Genomic DNA, 17,593 nt, shown 5'->3' on the forward strand with positions numbered 1-17,593 from the left:
TGTGAATGCGCGCGTTGATTCAGGCGTGTCTGTTTGCATGCGCTCGTCTCTTAATCCCGGTGAAAGAAGCCGCAGGCTGTTTTAGCTGCCTTTACTGTACTCCCTATGGTGCAGACTGCTAATTATCCACGAGGGTGTGATTGTCGAGGATGCAGCATGAAAAGCTGGTGTCTGCACATCAGAGCCGGCGTCTCAGCGAGAATCGCACGCTGCATATGCTGCAAACTGCAGGCTCAACAAACTTTTATGGCATTAAGGTGAAGGTGAGATAGTGAGAGAGCGCTTTCCTCTTTCTCTTGCTGGGATATGATTAATTTTTTCCTCTTGAGGCTGCCCATGAAAACCTTTGTTTAATGTCAACATAGGGACAGAAATCGGTGTTAGCTCTACGTGTGCGCAATTTGTGATACATGGCTCTTAGAAATAGTCAGTGGCTACAAGCAGAACCAAAGCGCACAATAAAGCATACCAGAGTGCTGTTTGTTTGGGACAGAAAATTGCCAACATGTTGCCGGGTGCCCGTCAGGCTTTGATCTGCGCTCTGCAGCCTTGAAGGCTGAACAATGGCGAGCTTGGGCCCTTCTCGCTGATTGAGGTCTGCTGTCTGTCTCAGTGTTGCACTCGCGAATAAACACATTTGTGGCTGGGCATGCTGCGCATGTGAAAAGGAGTCAATTGGTGTGTGTGGGTGTGTGTTTACCCCTCTGCCCTGCTGTCAGCCTGCCTGACTGTGATTATTTGACAGGGGGAAGACTCTTTTCTGAAACTCGCCTTGGCTGTGATTTATGAGAGGAAGAAGTGGCAAGGGTTACATGAGGGGAGAAAACATACATGAGCACACGCAAAAAACACACACGCACATCGTAGTGTTATGCTTGAGAGACACGCAAACCGCATTTCATTAACACTGTTTATCATACAACTGATGATTCTCTGGAAGTGGGCTGCTGAATGAATTAGTCTGATGAATTCAACATGTGTATGCCACCTAAATGAAGTGCAGCTCATGTGCACTCACACTGCACACATGCATGCAGTTTCTTTAACAGGTCTTCAGTGGTGGATGAAGGGATCCAATGTTTTTTCTACCAGTATTTTGTTTTTTAATTCCAATATTTTAAAGTTGCAATTACAACTTGGATTCAGGATCAAGTCCCAGCTGTGGAACAGAGGACTTGATCTTCACCCTTGCAGAACTTCTGGATAATTCACAGAGGTTTGAACGTTGAAGCTAGGTGTGTTTTGGTGGCTTGGAGAATGGTTATGACCAGGTCCCCCAGGAGCACCTGTTGGGGGAACTGCAGGAATACGCGGTTGCGAGTCAGTTGTCATGGGCCATCATGTCCCCGTTCAAGATGGCGCCGAGTATGGCAGCCTCGTCGCGAGCTCCCCCAAGTAACAGCTGTTTTTTGTGTTTAATTTTACTTTTTCTTTATTTTTTCACGAGTAGCACATGTCTCCTTGTGTACGACCGACAAACCTTACTGGACATAAAAGATGGACTTTCTCATCACTTTCCGGAGTTCAAGTTTTGCAACACGGACCCTCCGTTTGCAGACCCCCCATTCATCTCACCTGAGACGCCTTTGTTCTGGGCCCGTGGAGGCCGCAAACGCAGAGGGAGAAGATCTGGCGTTCTGGTTCGACTGAGACGGCGCACTAACAGACCACCGTTACCCAGTTTATTACTGGCTAATGTGCAGTCTTTGGAGAACAAGCTGTGCGAGCTTCGGGCACGGATCTCATTCCAGCGAGAGATGCGGGACTGCTGCGTGATCTGCCTCACAGAAACCTGGCTATCGGACAAGGTACCGGACTCCGCAATACAACTACCGGGGTTCTCTGTGCACCGCGCAGACAGGTCACAGGAGCTTACTGGGAAAAGCAGAGGCGGTGGTGTATGTTTCATGATCAACAACAGCTGGTGTGATTATGCGAACGTGCACCCGGTCAAATCCTTCTGCTCACCGGACCTGGAGTACCTGATGATTAAGTGCCGGCCATTCTGGCTACTGAGGGAATTCACAGCAGTGATTATTACGGCGGTTTACATTCCCCCACAAGCCGACACTGACCGAGCACTCAGGGAACTGTACAGCGCGATCAGCAGTGAGGAAACCGCACACCCAGAGGCGGCGTTTATCACGACCGGGGACTTTAATAAGGGTAACCTGAAGAAAGTCTCACCAAAACTCCACCAACACATCCATTTCAGCACTCGTGGAGACCGGCTTCTTGACCCCTGCTACACCTCTTTCCGGGATGCATACAAAGCCCTCCCCCGCGCCCCATTCGGCCAATCAGATCACCGCTCCATCCTGCTCCTGCCCGCCTACAGGCAGAAGCTGAAACGGGAAGCTCCAACCCTGAGGGCGGTGCACCGTTGGTCGGACCAATCGGAGTCTATGCTGCGGGACTGTTTTGATCACGCGGACTGGGAAATGTTTCACGTGGCTGCTAAAGACATTGATGAGTACACAGACTCAGTCTGCGGATTTATCAGAAAATGCGTGGAAGATGTCGTCCCATCCAGAACAGTTAAATCCTTCCCAAATCAAAAACCCTGGATTAACGGAGATGTTCGCACAGCACTGGCGGCACGGAGCACCGCTTTTGCCTCCGCGAACACATCGGACTACAAACACGCACATTACCAACTCCGGAAGACGATCAAAGCAGCCAAACGTGAGTACAGGGACAAGGTGGAGCAACATTTTGACAACCCTCGGAGTATGTGGCAGGGACTAAACACGATCACAGACTTTAGAGGGAAAACCAGCACACCGCAGACCACGGCCTCTCTGTGTGAGGATCTAAACGTATTCTACGCTAGATTCGACACAGCGAACACCACGAGACCGGACAGTGTGCGCACCGCGGATGACGTCAGTGCGCACACTGTGTCTGAGGAGGATGTGCGGAAGTGCTTCAGGAGGGTGAACGCACGCAAAGCTACTGGTCCGGACGGGATTCCCGGCCGCGTCCTGAAGTCATGCGCGGCTCAGCTGGCTGGAGTGTTTACACACATCTTCAACCTTTCTCTCTCTCTGTCTGTAGTCCCAGCCTGCTTCAAAATGGCCACCATCGTCCCTGTACCCAAATCCTCCACCATCTCCTCATTGAACGACTGGCGACCCGTAGCCCTGACCCCCATCGTGAGCAAATGCTTCGAGAAGCTGGTCAGGGACTTCATCTGCTCTGCACTACCCGACTCACTGGACCCTCTACAGTTCGCATACCGCCACAACAGGTCCACTGATGATGCCATAGCCCTGACACTCCATGCTGCCCTGTCACACCTGGAGAAGAGAGACACGTATGTGAGAATGCTGTTTGTAGATTACAGCTCAGCATTCAACACCATCGTTCCCTCGAAGCTGGACAGGAAACTGCAGGATCTAGGACTGAGCAGCTCCCTCGGCAGCTGGATCCTTAACTTCCTGTCTGACAGACGCCAAGTGGTCAGACTGGGCAGCACCACCTCATCCCCCATCACACTGAACACTGGTGCTCCACAGGGGTGTGTACTGAGCCCTCTCCTGTACTCACTCTACACCTACGACTGCACGGCCACTAGAAACTCCAACATCATTGTGAAGTTTGCGGACCACACTACAGTGGTGGGTCTTATTACCAACGGTGATGAGACGGCCTACAGGGAGGAGGTCAGTGCCCTGACCCACTGGTGTCAAGACAACCATCTCACCCTCAACGTCGCAAAGACAAAGGAGTTGATAGTGGACTTCCGGAGGTGCAGAGGAGTACACACCCCCATCACCATCAACGGCGCCGCTGTGGAGAGAGTGAGCAGCTTCCGCTTCCTTGGTGTACATCTGGCTGAGGATCTTACGTGGTCAGTACACATAAACAAAACAGTGAAGAAGGCGCAGCAGCGCCTCTTCTTTCTCAGGAGACTGAAAAGATTCGGCATGAGCCCCCGCATCCTCAGGACCTTCTATCGCTGTGCCATTGAGAGCATCCTCACTGGATGCATCACCACCTGGTACGGCAACAGCACCGCTCACAACCGCAAAGCTCTCCAGAGAGTAGTGCGGTGTGCTGAACGGATAATTGGAGGTGAGCTTCCCTCCCTCCAAGACATCTACAGGAAGCGGTGCCTGAGGAAAGCGGGGAGGATCATCAAGGACTCCAGTCACCCCAGCCATAAACTGTTCAGACTACTTCCATCAGGAAGGAGGTTCTGCAGCATCCGGTCCCGTACCAGCAGACTGAGAGACAGCTTTTTCCATCAGGCCATCAGACTGCTGAACACTTCATAGACACCTCACCCTCACTACTGGAACTTCAACATTATGCACTCCATACTGTATATAAATACCACTGTTTTGCACATACCAACCTCTGTATATTTTATTTTATATATCTTATTTTATTGTTTACTTTATTTCATTTGTAAAACATGTATATACATACTATATACACACTCAAACACACACACGTAGAAAAACATATTTAGTATACACATTCAGTAATGTATATACCTTTACATATTGTACATATATTTATTACTTTTTAGATTAGCCATTTTTATATTTTGCTTGTTTTACATTATTGTATTTTGCACAACTCTGTTGCTTGTGAAGCTCGCACACAAGAATTTCACTCACATGTACTGTACCAGTGTACCTGCACATGTGATGTGACAATAAAAGTGATTTGATTTGATTTGATTTGATTTAAAACCAAGTGTATCCACTTACTCTCTGCAAAGTCGGGCCTGTTTTCACTGGAGTTTGACTCTGCTAGGATTCCCTCTTGTCTTAAGTCCTGTTTGAGATATTCATGGACAGGATCTCAAGGCGTAGCAAGGCTTAGGAGGGCATGTGCCTTGGGAACCTCCCTGCAACCTTCCTCATGTAGATGATGTGGTTCTGTTGGCTTCATGTATGGGTAGGATATGAAAGAAGATGGACCAAACGATGGAATTCAAGCATCTTGAAATCTTATTCATGAGTAACGGAACGTGGAGTGTTACATGGACTGTTGTGGTAAAGAGAGAACTGAACCGAAAGTCGAGGCTTTTCCAAATCATCAATCTATCTAAGATCCGACCCTCATCTATGGTCACGGCATAAATGACTGAAAGAGTAGGGCTGCAAATACAAGCTGCAAATACATGAGTTTCCGCTGTAGGATGGCTGGACTCAGCTTTAGACCCACTGTCAGATGCTACACTGCTGCTGCGGGTCCTGAGTTCCTCCTGGTGGACAACAATAACTGGACTCATGAGCCGTCATATGCAGATAGTTCCTGGAGGATGAAGGAATTGATACCACTGACTGGGCCCCACGTTTGCCTGACCTAAATCCAGTCGACCACCTCTGGGACGTCATGTTTCAGTCCTTTTCAGCAGTGTACATTTCATCTGGCTCGAGAACAGCTCAGGTTCTCCTCAAGTTTGGATGAATTGGAAACTGTTGCTGGTGAGAAGGACGTTTGCCTAGCCTGCTTCAACTGAAACCCAACTCAGGACAAATTGAAGATAATGGATTGATGGGAAAATTGCAATATCAAAATGTAAAAAATAGTTGGTTACACTCCAAACCAACAAAGGTTAAGTATCAAAAGTAGCAGTACACAGTATTCAAGGGCCATTAAAGGGTACAAAAACGTGTATTTAAAGAAATGCCTCTAAACTGCAGTGCAGGAGAATAAATTGCAGCAGAAAATTGTATTACCAGTAAATCAGGGACAAGTACCTCTAATTAGTACTTGATTACATGCCCTTTGTTACTTTGGACTTCCACAGCTGTTATTATCATCTTGTTGAACTGTTTGCTAGTTTGTACACTTACAGTCTTTTGGCTCGGGAGGGTTAAAAGCTTGAACTGGCATTGTATGTAATTCAGAGAGACATAATAGGGGTGAGAGAGGACATGAAAAAAAAAAAACACAGGGAAGCAATCTAGCTGTTTGTTTAAGGAATGGAAACAGAAAGAGAAAAAAAAAAGTCTTGTTGGCACAAATCTCTGGCACAATGCAGTTAGCAGCGCAGCGGTCTCCGGTAACCGACTTGTCTCATTTGTGCTGATTGCCCTCCTCATATATGAGCATCTGAGAGAAAATACTGGTGTGAAAACATATCTAGCACTCACATCCACACACATACCTCTGACCACTTCCACAGTCCTGGCCTTTGTTACACAGACATACATAAACAATAGGTGGTTTGGACGGAGGCCACACACATATGGCCTCCACACATGTGCACACAGACACACAAACATTGATACCCAACAGGAAGAACGGCCCTTTTTAAAGTCAGATGTTTGAAACTCTATCATCTCTGCTGCTGCTAAATGTAATGATATACTGTCCATGATAATTGTCAGCGTGATTAATCTGCTGTTGTTTCATGTGACGTCAAGCACACAGCATCCTCAGTCTTTATAATCACACACACACGGACCAGGAAGCTGCCTCTTGCAACAGCAGACTGTGCTCCTCCAGTCGTTACACTGTTTCATCTATGTAATCTTAGCACTATACAGATTGATTTCATTATACTAACTAGACTGGGAAGAATTAACCAGATTGTGCAGCGTTTAAGCAATGCACAAATAATGGCATGCCAGGACAATGTTAAATGAAAACAAGACAATAAAATGTGCCATAACTCTGGGGTTTCAAATGGAGACGGCAATGGAGATGAACGGTCACAGGCAAAAACAAACAAGTGAGCAAACAAACAAACAAAATCCTCTAAAAAACACAAATGTGCACAGGCTTATCTGTGCACCGAGTCCACCTGTGTGTAATTAGCAGCAGGCATTTCCCGTCAGCAGGGCTGTGCAGTGCCAGGCAGACTGTATGGGAATATGCCTGAGCGAGAGCCCGAGATACCCACATTCCCAACATCCACAACTACACAGCCAGCATGGCAAAGATGTTGTAGGAGTTAAGATGGCGTGACTATTTTGGGTCACCATGGAACCAGTCAATGAGGACACATGGTTTCACAAAGCATGTATACCAATACAGTCACAGTCATGTGAAAAAGAGTTTACATATGACTGTAAGTGTGAAAAACTAAGTGCACCCCATGATTCAGGAGCTTGTAGAACCACCTTTAGCATCAATTATCTGAAGTAAATTTTTCTGTATGACTTTATCAGTGTCTCACATGGTTGTGGCCTCTTGGCTCGTTTTGTTTTGTGCACAGCACTCTCATAATATTCAGTCCTGCTGAGATCTGGACTTTGGGCCATTGTAAGACTTTGGTTCTTTTTAAGCCATTCTGTTGTAGATTAGCTGCTGTGTTTAGATTTAAATTGAGTCCTGTTGCATGGCTCAATTAGGCCAAGCTTTAGCTATCGGACAGAGGGCTTCTCATTTGACTCTAGAGTACTTTGGTATACAGAGGAGTTCACGACTGACTAAAATACAAGGTGCCCAGGTCCTGTAGCTCCAAATCCTCCCTTCACTACCCTGTGTGTCAGCTGATATGAGGTGTTTGTGTTGATTTATTGTGTGCGGTTTTCAAAATGTGGGGCTGTGCATTATGGCCAAACAGATCCACTTTGGTCTTGTCTGTTCAAAAAGCACATTTTTCCTGGAGTCTTTGGTTTTTGGTGTGTTTTTTTGTTTTTTTCCAGAAGCAACTTTGCAAATTTAAGCCATGCTACAATATTTTTCTTTCTCCCGCAATCCCTAACAAACAAACCATACTTGTCCAGTCTTTTTCTAATTGTACAGTCGTAAAATTTAACATTTAACATGCTGACTGAGGCCTGTAGAGTTTGAGATGCTTTTGTGGTTTTGCTGTTTCTCTGAGCACTGCATCGTCTGACCTTGGGGGGGATTGCCGAGACGTCCACTCAGGGAAGACTGTGGCATTGTGCACACTTTTCTAGAAGTCACACTGTTTTGTGTAGGTGTATTCATAAATGGATGATGGATGATAAGCTAGAAATCGCCGTTTCATCTCATAAATTGTGGGAGAAAGAAAAAAGAAAAATGGTCTAGCTGTCCACTAGAGGCCGCTGTATCTCTGGATAACATTAGGCATGGCTCTGTGTTTTTGTGGAAATTGGTAACCTGCTTTCCATTCAGTAGCTATGCATGTACATTGTTGCATTACTCCAAGCATATTAAAGCCCAACTAGAAGCTGCAAGCCATGATTGGAGCCTTGTGGATGACTGTTTCACATTGTGGTACGGTTTACACTCCTGTGGTTTGTGTTTACTGATGATATCTTAACATTATTGGGCATTTATGTCTACTGTTCTTTATGTTTACTCATATGAGAACTAAACGTGCTGCATTTCCTCCTGCCAACTGCCTTGGGTTAGTCATATTTCGTGTGATATAACCAGTCTGAGCTTTGTATATCTGTGAGCTTACTTCTCATTTATGAGGCAGGATACGTCGCTGTTGGTTATTGGTTGTGAAGAGGAAGTCATGGAAAGGGTAAATGAGTTAATTTAGTAATTTAGAAAGAAAAAGCAGAGAAGATGATGGGATAGAAAAAGGCAGAATAAATGTGGGGAAAAAGTTAGAACAGATCCAGGCCCAGACACACGAGTAGGTGAAGTGAATAGAGTGACAGGATAAATAAAAATCTAATTTACCGGGTATCCATCCCGTCCAGCCTTGCCCTGGTGAGGTTAGACATTGAAGCATGAAGCATTAATCAAGGCTGAACAGACACTAACAGCTGCACACAACAAACTCACAAAGATCAACATGTAGCCTGGTATCCTACATAATAAAAGGAGACAAGTGGTTAATGATTTAAAGGATTGTGGCTGACTATTTATTTATTCATATAAAACATTGAATTCTTGAATGAAATAATTTACTGTAAATGGAGACTAAATTTGTATTTGGAAATGAATGAACTAGCGAGGACTTAGTCATATGTTTACACCACAGCTTTTGACTCACATTTTCTGGGATTTTTTTTCTCTCTTCTCATTTGCTCTCAAACATGAACCACGGTTTTAAACTAAAAGCCACTTGGACACAAAAAAATAATTAAAAAACAAAAACAAAATCAGATCAGTTGTTTTCATTGTGTCTACAGTACCAGCCACTGCACATTACTTAGATAAACGGCACTGACAGATTGCTACTTTGCAGAGTAGCGAGTGACTGGATTACCACACCTTCCCATCAACTTTATGGGATGCAGGCTGTAAGTTTTTGGGAGTCTTTAAGAGAAGACATTGTTTCATGCACACCTAGTGTGGACCAGATGCAGACCAATCGAACAGATCCTGGTTGGCCGGACATGCTGTTTTTGTTCTGATGTGTCCGGAAGCGCGTCACGGTGTGTTTCAGAGCATTTCCAATTCTGCATATCTGATCAGTGCCACATGGGACAATTTAATAAAAAAAAGAAAGAAAAAGAAGGGAATAAAAACTGAAATTGGACATTTAAAATGCAGATGAAAAACAAAAACAAAAAACAAATCTGAAGGCAGCTGCATCAGTTTCCACTCTGTACAAGGCTTTGAGTAACGGTGTGTTTTATCTCCCGAGTGTGTCAGAGTGTCAGCAGGAGTTACAGTCCCACAGAGGAGAATAACTCACTGCAAATAAGTCACACCTCCCTAACCATCACCATGAAAGACTCAAACACACAGTCATGGACACCCACATGCACAGGTGGTCCATTTATTGGCGTTCTCTGTGGATGCATGTGTGAGTGAGTCTGTGACAGTCTGTATGTTTGTGAGTGAAAGGATTTCTGGCAACTCCCGCAGTTTGCTGGGCCGTGCACGACGCACAGCGAGGGATGATACAAGGTGGATGCGTGTGCATGCGTGACTGATGTTGAAACCTCTCTTTAGTTTGTTTTCACACTACCTGGATGAGGTGGAATGGTACTTACAGGAAGCCCTGCAACACAAAAAAGAAACCAAGCGTTAGAAATTAAATGCTACAAGTCTCTACTGACACATGAAGCACAACATGCGAGAGCTGCAGCAGGCTCTGGTTTATATAGCAATCAATTCCTCTGAACAGTGGTCTGCAACAAAAAAAACAAAAAAATAAAAAACCTGCACATGCAATGTGGTTCGTTAGATGATGGCTGCAATTAACCACCTAAATACAGTACAGAACAAACATATTAGAGCTGCCGCCAGCGCAGTTTGTGGTGAACCCGTTATGATAAACAGACTGCTGGATAATGGGTCATGTTTTGCATTAGGAAATGAAGTCATGTCAGGACTTTGTTTCTTAAGAACATAAGGGCGTATTGGATGGCGGAAAAACAGCGAGTAAAAAGGTCGGGGCGTGCTGGCAAACTGTCTGTCCCTTTAAAGTTGGGGGGGAAAAAAAGAATGAGATGCTTCTGAGATTTCTCCAGGGCAGTCTTTCTGTCGTGATTGAAATGCTCTGATGTTGAGCCTCAGCAGCAAAACTACATTCAGCTTTTCATTCTTTGCCTAACAGAAAACAAAAGTAATGATCAAAGAACTCCTTTTGCTGTTAGTGGCCTTTTTTTTTTAATAATCTCCTTAAAGTCCGAGGCTAAGACCAGGAGCACTATTAAATCACTTAAATCCCTACAAAGTGAACGCATCATTAGCAGAATTTTTATTAGCTATTCCTTAATATGCTATCCGATAAAACCGATAATGATGCTGATTAATGCAGCTTATAGTGTATGATGTCACTTGGGGCTCTGCCACCTTTGCAGCTTCAGTACAGCATACCTCATCAGCATGAGTACGACATCAAACACCAACATAAAGTCAGCAAGACTGAAAACAGGCTCTCCTTAAAACACACACACAAAAATCCTTGTTAACATGAACAGATTCTATTGTGGCCTTGAAGTGGGCTCTTTGATTCAGCAGGAGCTTTGCATACGTAGAGAGAGATGAAAATGCATGTTTTAGGAGCGAGCATGTGTCAAGAAGAAGAGGAGGGAGGCGTTTAGGTTCATGAGGGATGAAAGTTTATCTGTGTCTGGATGCTTCGGCGGGGACCTCCCGGGCCAGACGGTTAGGCAAACAAACACACTAGCTTGAAAAGCCACACAGAAAGACAAGCTTTAACTACTGAACTTGGGACAGGTGTGTATATGTGCTTGTAGACTACTGAGAAACAAAGAGACGCAGCAGCAAACATAAGAGAAAAGGAAACAATTTAAAGAAAAAAAAAAACGAGGCATGTAAGAGAGAAGACGACAGCGAGGGCTGATTTTAAGATGCTTAACTACTCTGTCTGCCCTCTTTCCTGTTATTCGTGTTTGTGCGCCTTCTTCTCCACTCTCATTTGTTTTTTTTTCCTCTAAGAGAATGGAGAAAAACCTCTTCTGGCCTTTTAAAATGTTGTCCTGGAGTCATCAGCATCAGGATGGCGAAACAGCCTCTCCATTTCATATACGTACTCGCTCTGACCCAGGATGCAATGTGAGGATGAGAGACTAAAAAATACAAGCGATAGCCTAAACAGAACCACGACAGCCTTTCAGACACAGACCATCTGCCTCAAATAGGCGTCCACTCTCGGCTGAAACCTTAGCAGCACACATCCTCCAAATCAGGGGTGGGTAATTAATTTTCCCAAGGGTGTGGGCCTCCACAACAGTCCCAGTTTCTTAAATTAATTCCCCACCCCTGCTCGTAATGATGAGGTTTCCATTAAACAGACCTGGAGGACACCCAAAGGGATTTCCAAATTTTATGCTAATGTAAATTTAGTTAGACAGTAAACTGATTATCGAGATTTGAGACCAGTCACTACTGCTCTCCAAAATCCATTAAAAACATGAGTAAGGTATAATGCTGAACTGGGTCAGTCCCGCTGAGACCGTAACGCTACCGTGAACACTTACTAGTCCACCAAATCTGCCACAGCAAATTGACCCTAACAAATCTAATTTCACTTCTTGTTTTTTTTAGTAGTTTCAGAAAATGAGTGAAACTCTGTAAACGGTAAGATTAAGACTTAAGATTTGCATCTCCAAAGAGAACCAAATTGCGCAAACCACACACAGGCCGTTCATGCCAGCAACAGACTAACACATTGATAGTGTTCACCTTCTCCTGCGATTTCTAGAAAACAGAAATATACTGTTTGGCCGTCCTCTAGAACAGAAAAAAAACATGCAATTCCGAGTTGAGATTTATGGGACGTTTTGCTCGACCGGTCACCTAAATGATGGACGTTTGATCAGATAAAATCAAGTAAGCAGACAAGCAGATCACTGATGATCTTTCACTTAGTCACCGTGTTCTCAAGAACAGATCCCATCTGTAAACATCCACCTCAGTGATTCACAACCACAATGGAAATTTTACGACAGTGACACATATCCTGCAGGTTTTAATCAAATTGCCTAATACTGTCGTGAAGTCCACTTTTAATAAGAAACATTTAAAAATCGGGATGAGTGAGACTTGTACAACATCCGCTTCATCTTTCACGATGACATTTGTGAAACAAGACTTATGTCCTTGCTCTGTTTTGGTTCCTCGTGGAGTGTTTTTGTGGTTTGGATCGATTGAAAAAGCAGCACCATAATGGTGGGTAGCGATGTTGGCGAGGCAGACTCATTAGGCTTGTACTACAGCAGCTGCTACCGCTCAGCAAGAACGACTGACATCTGGGCAAAGTTAGTGGAACCACATGGCCAGAGTTAGCACTATGTCGGCGCAAATGGAAAGGGACAGGGAGAAGGGCCAACTGAAGCCCATCATCCAGTGGCCTGACTCATGGATCACTGCCTTTGCTGGGCCCTCGCCTCGAACTTACCCAGTCACACAGGAAAAAGAGGGATGGTGTGTGAGTGCGATGAAGAAAAAAAAAAGTGTGCGTCTTCCAGGAAAAGAGGTTAAAAGGAAAAATAAACTGTTAAATGATTTGATGGGCATTACTTACCAGGTTCCCCTCTTCTTCCCATCCTTCCACGTTTTCCTGGAGGCCCTGTGGAAACACAGACAGAGCAATGAGTTGCCAAAATCAGCACCGCAGGGATGAGTAGAAAACGACTCAACCTCACTCGCCGTTTCGCTTCTGCTGCTCGAGCGCTGTTTGGCATTAAATGCGTACGAGCTGGCAAAGCGCTAAAATGTCAGCGCACAAATTGCACATGTAGTTTCAGTTTCAGATGTGAGAAACAAAAATAAAATGACAGAAAAAGATTTCTTTAGCACTAAATGCACTCTGTGACTTTCAGTTTGGCTGAACAAAGACTTTCATGTGTGTACAGGACTCTTCCCCTCATGTTGGGCGAATATCACATTCATCTCTGGCCTTCATGCAGCAACTTTCCTCTGGTCCTGTTATGATGCAGCCTCCACTGTGACCTTTCTAGTAAAAAGCTTTTTTTGTCATTGTTGGCGAATTCTTGCCAAGCTTGGAAAACTAGGAAGAAAGCTACAGAAGGAACGGGAGATGATGTGAGACGTTAGACCTCATGCTGCTAGAAGACCATGAGTCATTTTCTACACTTCCATTGATTTGCGTCAGTGTCTGCTCGGTGATTTCACAGAGGTACTGTTCTTACAACTAGTGCACTTAATTGCACCCCAAAGAAAAATAGGGTTGTGATCAGGCTCAGAAAGATCACTCAAGCTTCCCATTTGGCTTAAAAGCTGTAGCTAGCCACAAAAGGTTTTCCAAGTTCTCTCCATATGTGCTATGCACCAAGCTGGCTGCTTGGTGCATAGTAGACCAGCCCGTAGTCTCTAATTAGTCTCTAATTTACACTGCAAATTTTTAGCACAGTTTGCCACAGTGTTATAGCTAATTACATTACACCCAAGCAGAATATTACAGGCTGAGTATATTTTGTGGGCTTATTTATTTAAGTAAAGAGGTCTCAAAGTATTTTCTTCTACACGCTTCATTCACCCATAAGCATATGCATTCACATGTTCGATGTCTTTAAGCTCTTTGTTTAACCATCTATGAGGGGCAACTTGGATTTAGGATTCTGGCTAAGGACACTTCAACATGCAGATCGGAGGAGCTACAGTAGGGATTGAACCGATCAGCATGCAAACTGCTTCTTTTTGCCTACTGCCCTATCAGGATAAGCTCCTGTGGTGGTAGCGGTGAGCGATACTGCAAATATAGGCATCAATCTGATACTGATCACTAAATCACTGTGGTTTTTCCTATTCAGAATAATGAGTTACTACAATAAAACACACCTTTCAGTTTTTCATGCATTCTGAAACTTGGTTTTTTGGAGACCTGAAATGTAAGGGGCTGTCCCTCACTGAGCCTGGTTCTGCCGGAGGTTTCTTCTTGTTAAAAAGGAGTTTTTCCTTCCCACTGTCACCAAAGTGCTTGCTCATAGGGTATCACATGATTGTTAAGGTTCTCTCCCTATTATTGATGGGTCTTTACCTTACAGTATAAAGTGCCTTGAGGCGACTGTTGTCATTTGGTGCTATATACCAAAGTGCTTGCTCATAGGGGGTCATATGATCGTTGGGTTTTTCTGTGGGTGATTTGGAGCTGTATAAACAAAACTGAATTGAACTGAATTAAATGTGCTTGTCCCTAAAATACTCTGGGTCTGCTTCTTTTGTTTCAATGCACCATAGGCTATAAATCCAAAACACATGACAGTCAGCACAAAAAGGTTCAGACATTTTTTACAGTGCATGTTTGAGGTTGTTTCTTTTTTTCCTCTCAAATAAAGGAAATACATTTAACACAGTTCAGTGGCTACAAACTGAAAAAAAAAGATTGATCAGTTGGTGCTAGTATTGATCCGATACAAATATCGGCACTGGTATTGATACTATCGATATTCGAAATCGACTTCTCCTGTGTGATTGTCAACCATAAAGCGGATGTGTCCTGAGAGCAGCTCCCATGCACTCTGGATGCTGCAATTTCAGTTTAATATTTCTCTTACGTTGGGGACATGCTAGCCGCAGGTTTGTCTAACACACAGTTGAATGTTCACTCCATTTCCTCCTGTAACATTAAAAGCAAAACACCAAAAAAAATATTCTGAATTAACTTACGAGTGTGTCAATACTACTGCTGGGTCAGCTATAAGGAGGCAATAGGAGCTGAAAGGATGTGTCAAGAGAGGCATCAGAAGGAAAGAATTGCTCTTTGGAGCTTGTGAGAAGTATTGGATGTATATTGTTGGTAGATGGAACCATGTCAGGTCATTCGTCATCAAGAGTATTTTATTTTAAAAGCCCAAAACACTGACAGGCGTCCTTTATTCACTATTCATTATTCACCTTACTGAAGCAGCCATGTTAAATATTTTTGTGAATTTACTATAAATGACAAATCGCTGCCAAAGTAATAGGAAAACATTCTTAATCGAGTCACACATCTCGATATAACTTTTTGAGATTCTTCTCAAACCTGCGAGACAAGATGGAAGAAGAAGAAGAAGAATGATAATAATCAGAATAAATAAACTCTGGACTTTGACTTACTTGTCCAGTATTGTTTTTTCTAATCTAAACGGGGTTATTCTAGTATCAAAAATCTTTATACTCGGCTGTATAGACCATGTGCTTACACACCATTCTGCATTTAATCATTAGTTGTTGTTGATCTCTAGCTCTCTTCCACAGTGTGTTTTTTGTTCTGTCTTCCTCCCCTTACTCCCAGCACCAGAATCACCCTGCATGAGCCTGGTTCTGCTGGAGGTTTGTTCCTGCTAAAAGGGAGCTTTTCCTTCCCACTGTCACCAAGCGCATGCTCATAGGGAGTCATTTGATTGACACAGAACTTATGGTAGCCTCAAAACAATCACTTTCTTTCTGCTGCATGTCAGAACTTGTTTTTGTCAACCTCTCTGTGAAAAATAAATTCTGCTTGTTCTAAAAATTAATCTCAAAAGGCAAATCTGCCGTCAATTTACTGCACAGGATCCAGACATGGCAAGAAAACAGGGCAGCTAAAGTAACAAGTAAGCCTTCAGCTTGCTTTCCCATGGTCTAAAACTCTTCTGTGGGCAACACCTCACTTCTTCTGTCTTTTGTTCCATGTGACCATCCTCCCCTGCTCTCATAGTGAAATCAGAACCACACTGGTTCCACATAAATGGCTCTGAGCATGTTTTCTATTGTCATTATTGAGGGTATTGTAGTGGCCTAATCACTTCCTGACTCTGCCAGCCCTTTCAAGGAGACCTCAATCATGGTCTCCCACCTCCTACTCATGTCTGCCTCTCCTACTTTCATCCTCCTTAATGCAACAGCAATGAGCTATTAATGACACTGGAACTCTGGGATTTAAGGAATAGTAAAAAAAAAAAAAAAGTAATAACTTTAATTAAAGAAATGAAGATTGACCCTTTAAGTGCTCGACTAAATCATATTTTTATGCTGTATGTAAGTGATTCCATTTGCCATTTTAAGCTCCCACAGGATTTTGCTGGCAAACGAAAAAAAATAAAATAACAAAGAATAACAAAGGAAACTGCGTGGGCTACAGCTGTGCACCCACTGCACTGACTCTCATTTAAAATTTATGTTTGAACAGTTTTACACTTTTAACACCTCTACACCTTCAAACCTCAGGCACAGATGCCAGCCTTATTATAATAGCCTCCATATTTCACAGTGGGCTTGACTTCCCCTCCCTCAGCCTCCACCGTCATAAACAGGAGTGGGAGATGCTAGAGTAAGTCCAAGGCCTCTGAAAAGAGACTAGATGGAGAGAGATGCTAGATGACAAATTGGAAAAGCTGAAAAAGCTGGAAACAGGGAGACAAGGAATGTGCATGGGAGTGATGGGATAGGGAGGAAAGACCAGGAGGTAGAGAAATTAGATGGGGAGGACAGAGAAAGAGAGCCTTACAGATATAAGAAAAATGACAGAGGAAAGGATTGGCAGACAAAACGAAGTCAGCAGGGATCGATGGTTGAATGCTTTCACTCTTGCACGTATATGGTCTTTGGGTGCATAAAATTCTTCCTTAACCAAGCATATACTTCATAAGATATGGGTCACCACGGGCCATGCCTGCTCTACCTTTGTTTGAGACTTGAAAGGCGGCCGTCTGCATGTCGACAGGTTAGTGGCCAAACACTGGAGGGGCAGGCGTCAGAGTGACTGAAATGTGGGAGCGTGATTAGTCCTGAGTGGCATAGTTGAGGGGGAATTGTGGCGGGTGATGACAAGCTGATGTAGGACTAGATTGACTGGAGGAATTAATGGGAAAAGCAGCAGGGCTGGAGAGCAGAGTGTAGGCATGTGTGAAAGCAGTTCAGATTCCTACTCCAGAACAGCGAGGTGAGCGCATATCGTCTGAGATGCAAACAAATGGCCGTGGCTTGACTTGGGTTTCAGCTCTGTCTTTCTGTTTCACTGTGGCATTTCTAGGTCAGCTGAGGTGAAAGGAGTTGAAAATGTCCTACGGGTCTGCAAGGACACTCTTCAGTCTAGTAGAGTCAGCAATTTTGAGGTTATTTGAATAATCACATGTAAAAGAAATCTCAGCAGGTATCATCCAGTCAAAGTGTGCAAGGCATGAAACAGAAAGGTTGTGCAGGCAAATGTAAAGTTTAAATGTAAAGCAGATTAAAAACAATAAGTCTAAAACAAATGAAAAATGAAGTATCACACACATACTCCTGGGTGACATTCTGGTTCCAACCTCCATATGTGTTGTTATTTCAAAGT

At 43.9% G+C, this 17,593-nt stretch overlaps 1 protein-coding gene across 1 annotated transcript in view; it reads right to left on the bottom strand.

The window, feature by feature from the left end:
- Positions 1–17,593, bottom strand: part of col23a1a (collagen type XXIII alpha 1 chain a) — a 129,841-nt gene that overhangs the window by 26,602 nt on the left and 85,646 nt on the right. Inside the window, exons 3-5 of the mRNA XM_063492300.1 lie at positions 12,860–12,904; positions 10,743–10,750; positions 8,593–8,619 (exon numbers count right to left, since the gene is read on the bottom strand). Of these exons, the coding sequence (XP_063348370.1) occupies positions 8,593–8,619; positions 10,743–10,750; positions 12,860–12,904 (80 nt within the window). The remainder of the gene's footprint in view (positions 1–8,592; positions 8,620–10,742; positions 10,751–12,859; positions 12,905–17,593) is intronic.

The sequence above is a fragment of the Pelmatolapia mariae genome, linkage group LG2, assembly GCF_036321145.2.
Source record: "Pelmatolapia mariae isolate MD_Pm_ZW linkage group LG2, Pm_UMD_F_2, whole genome shotgun sequence".
Taxonomy (NCBI): Eukaryota; Metazoa; Chordata; class Actinopteri; order Cichliformes; family Cichlidae; genus Pelmatolapia; species Pelmatolapia mariae.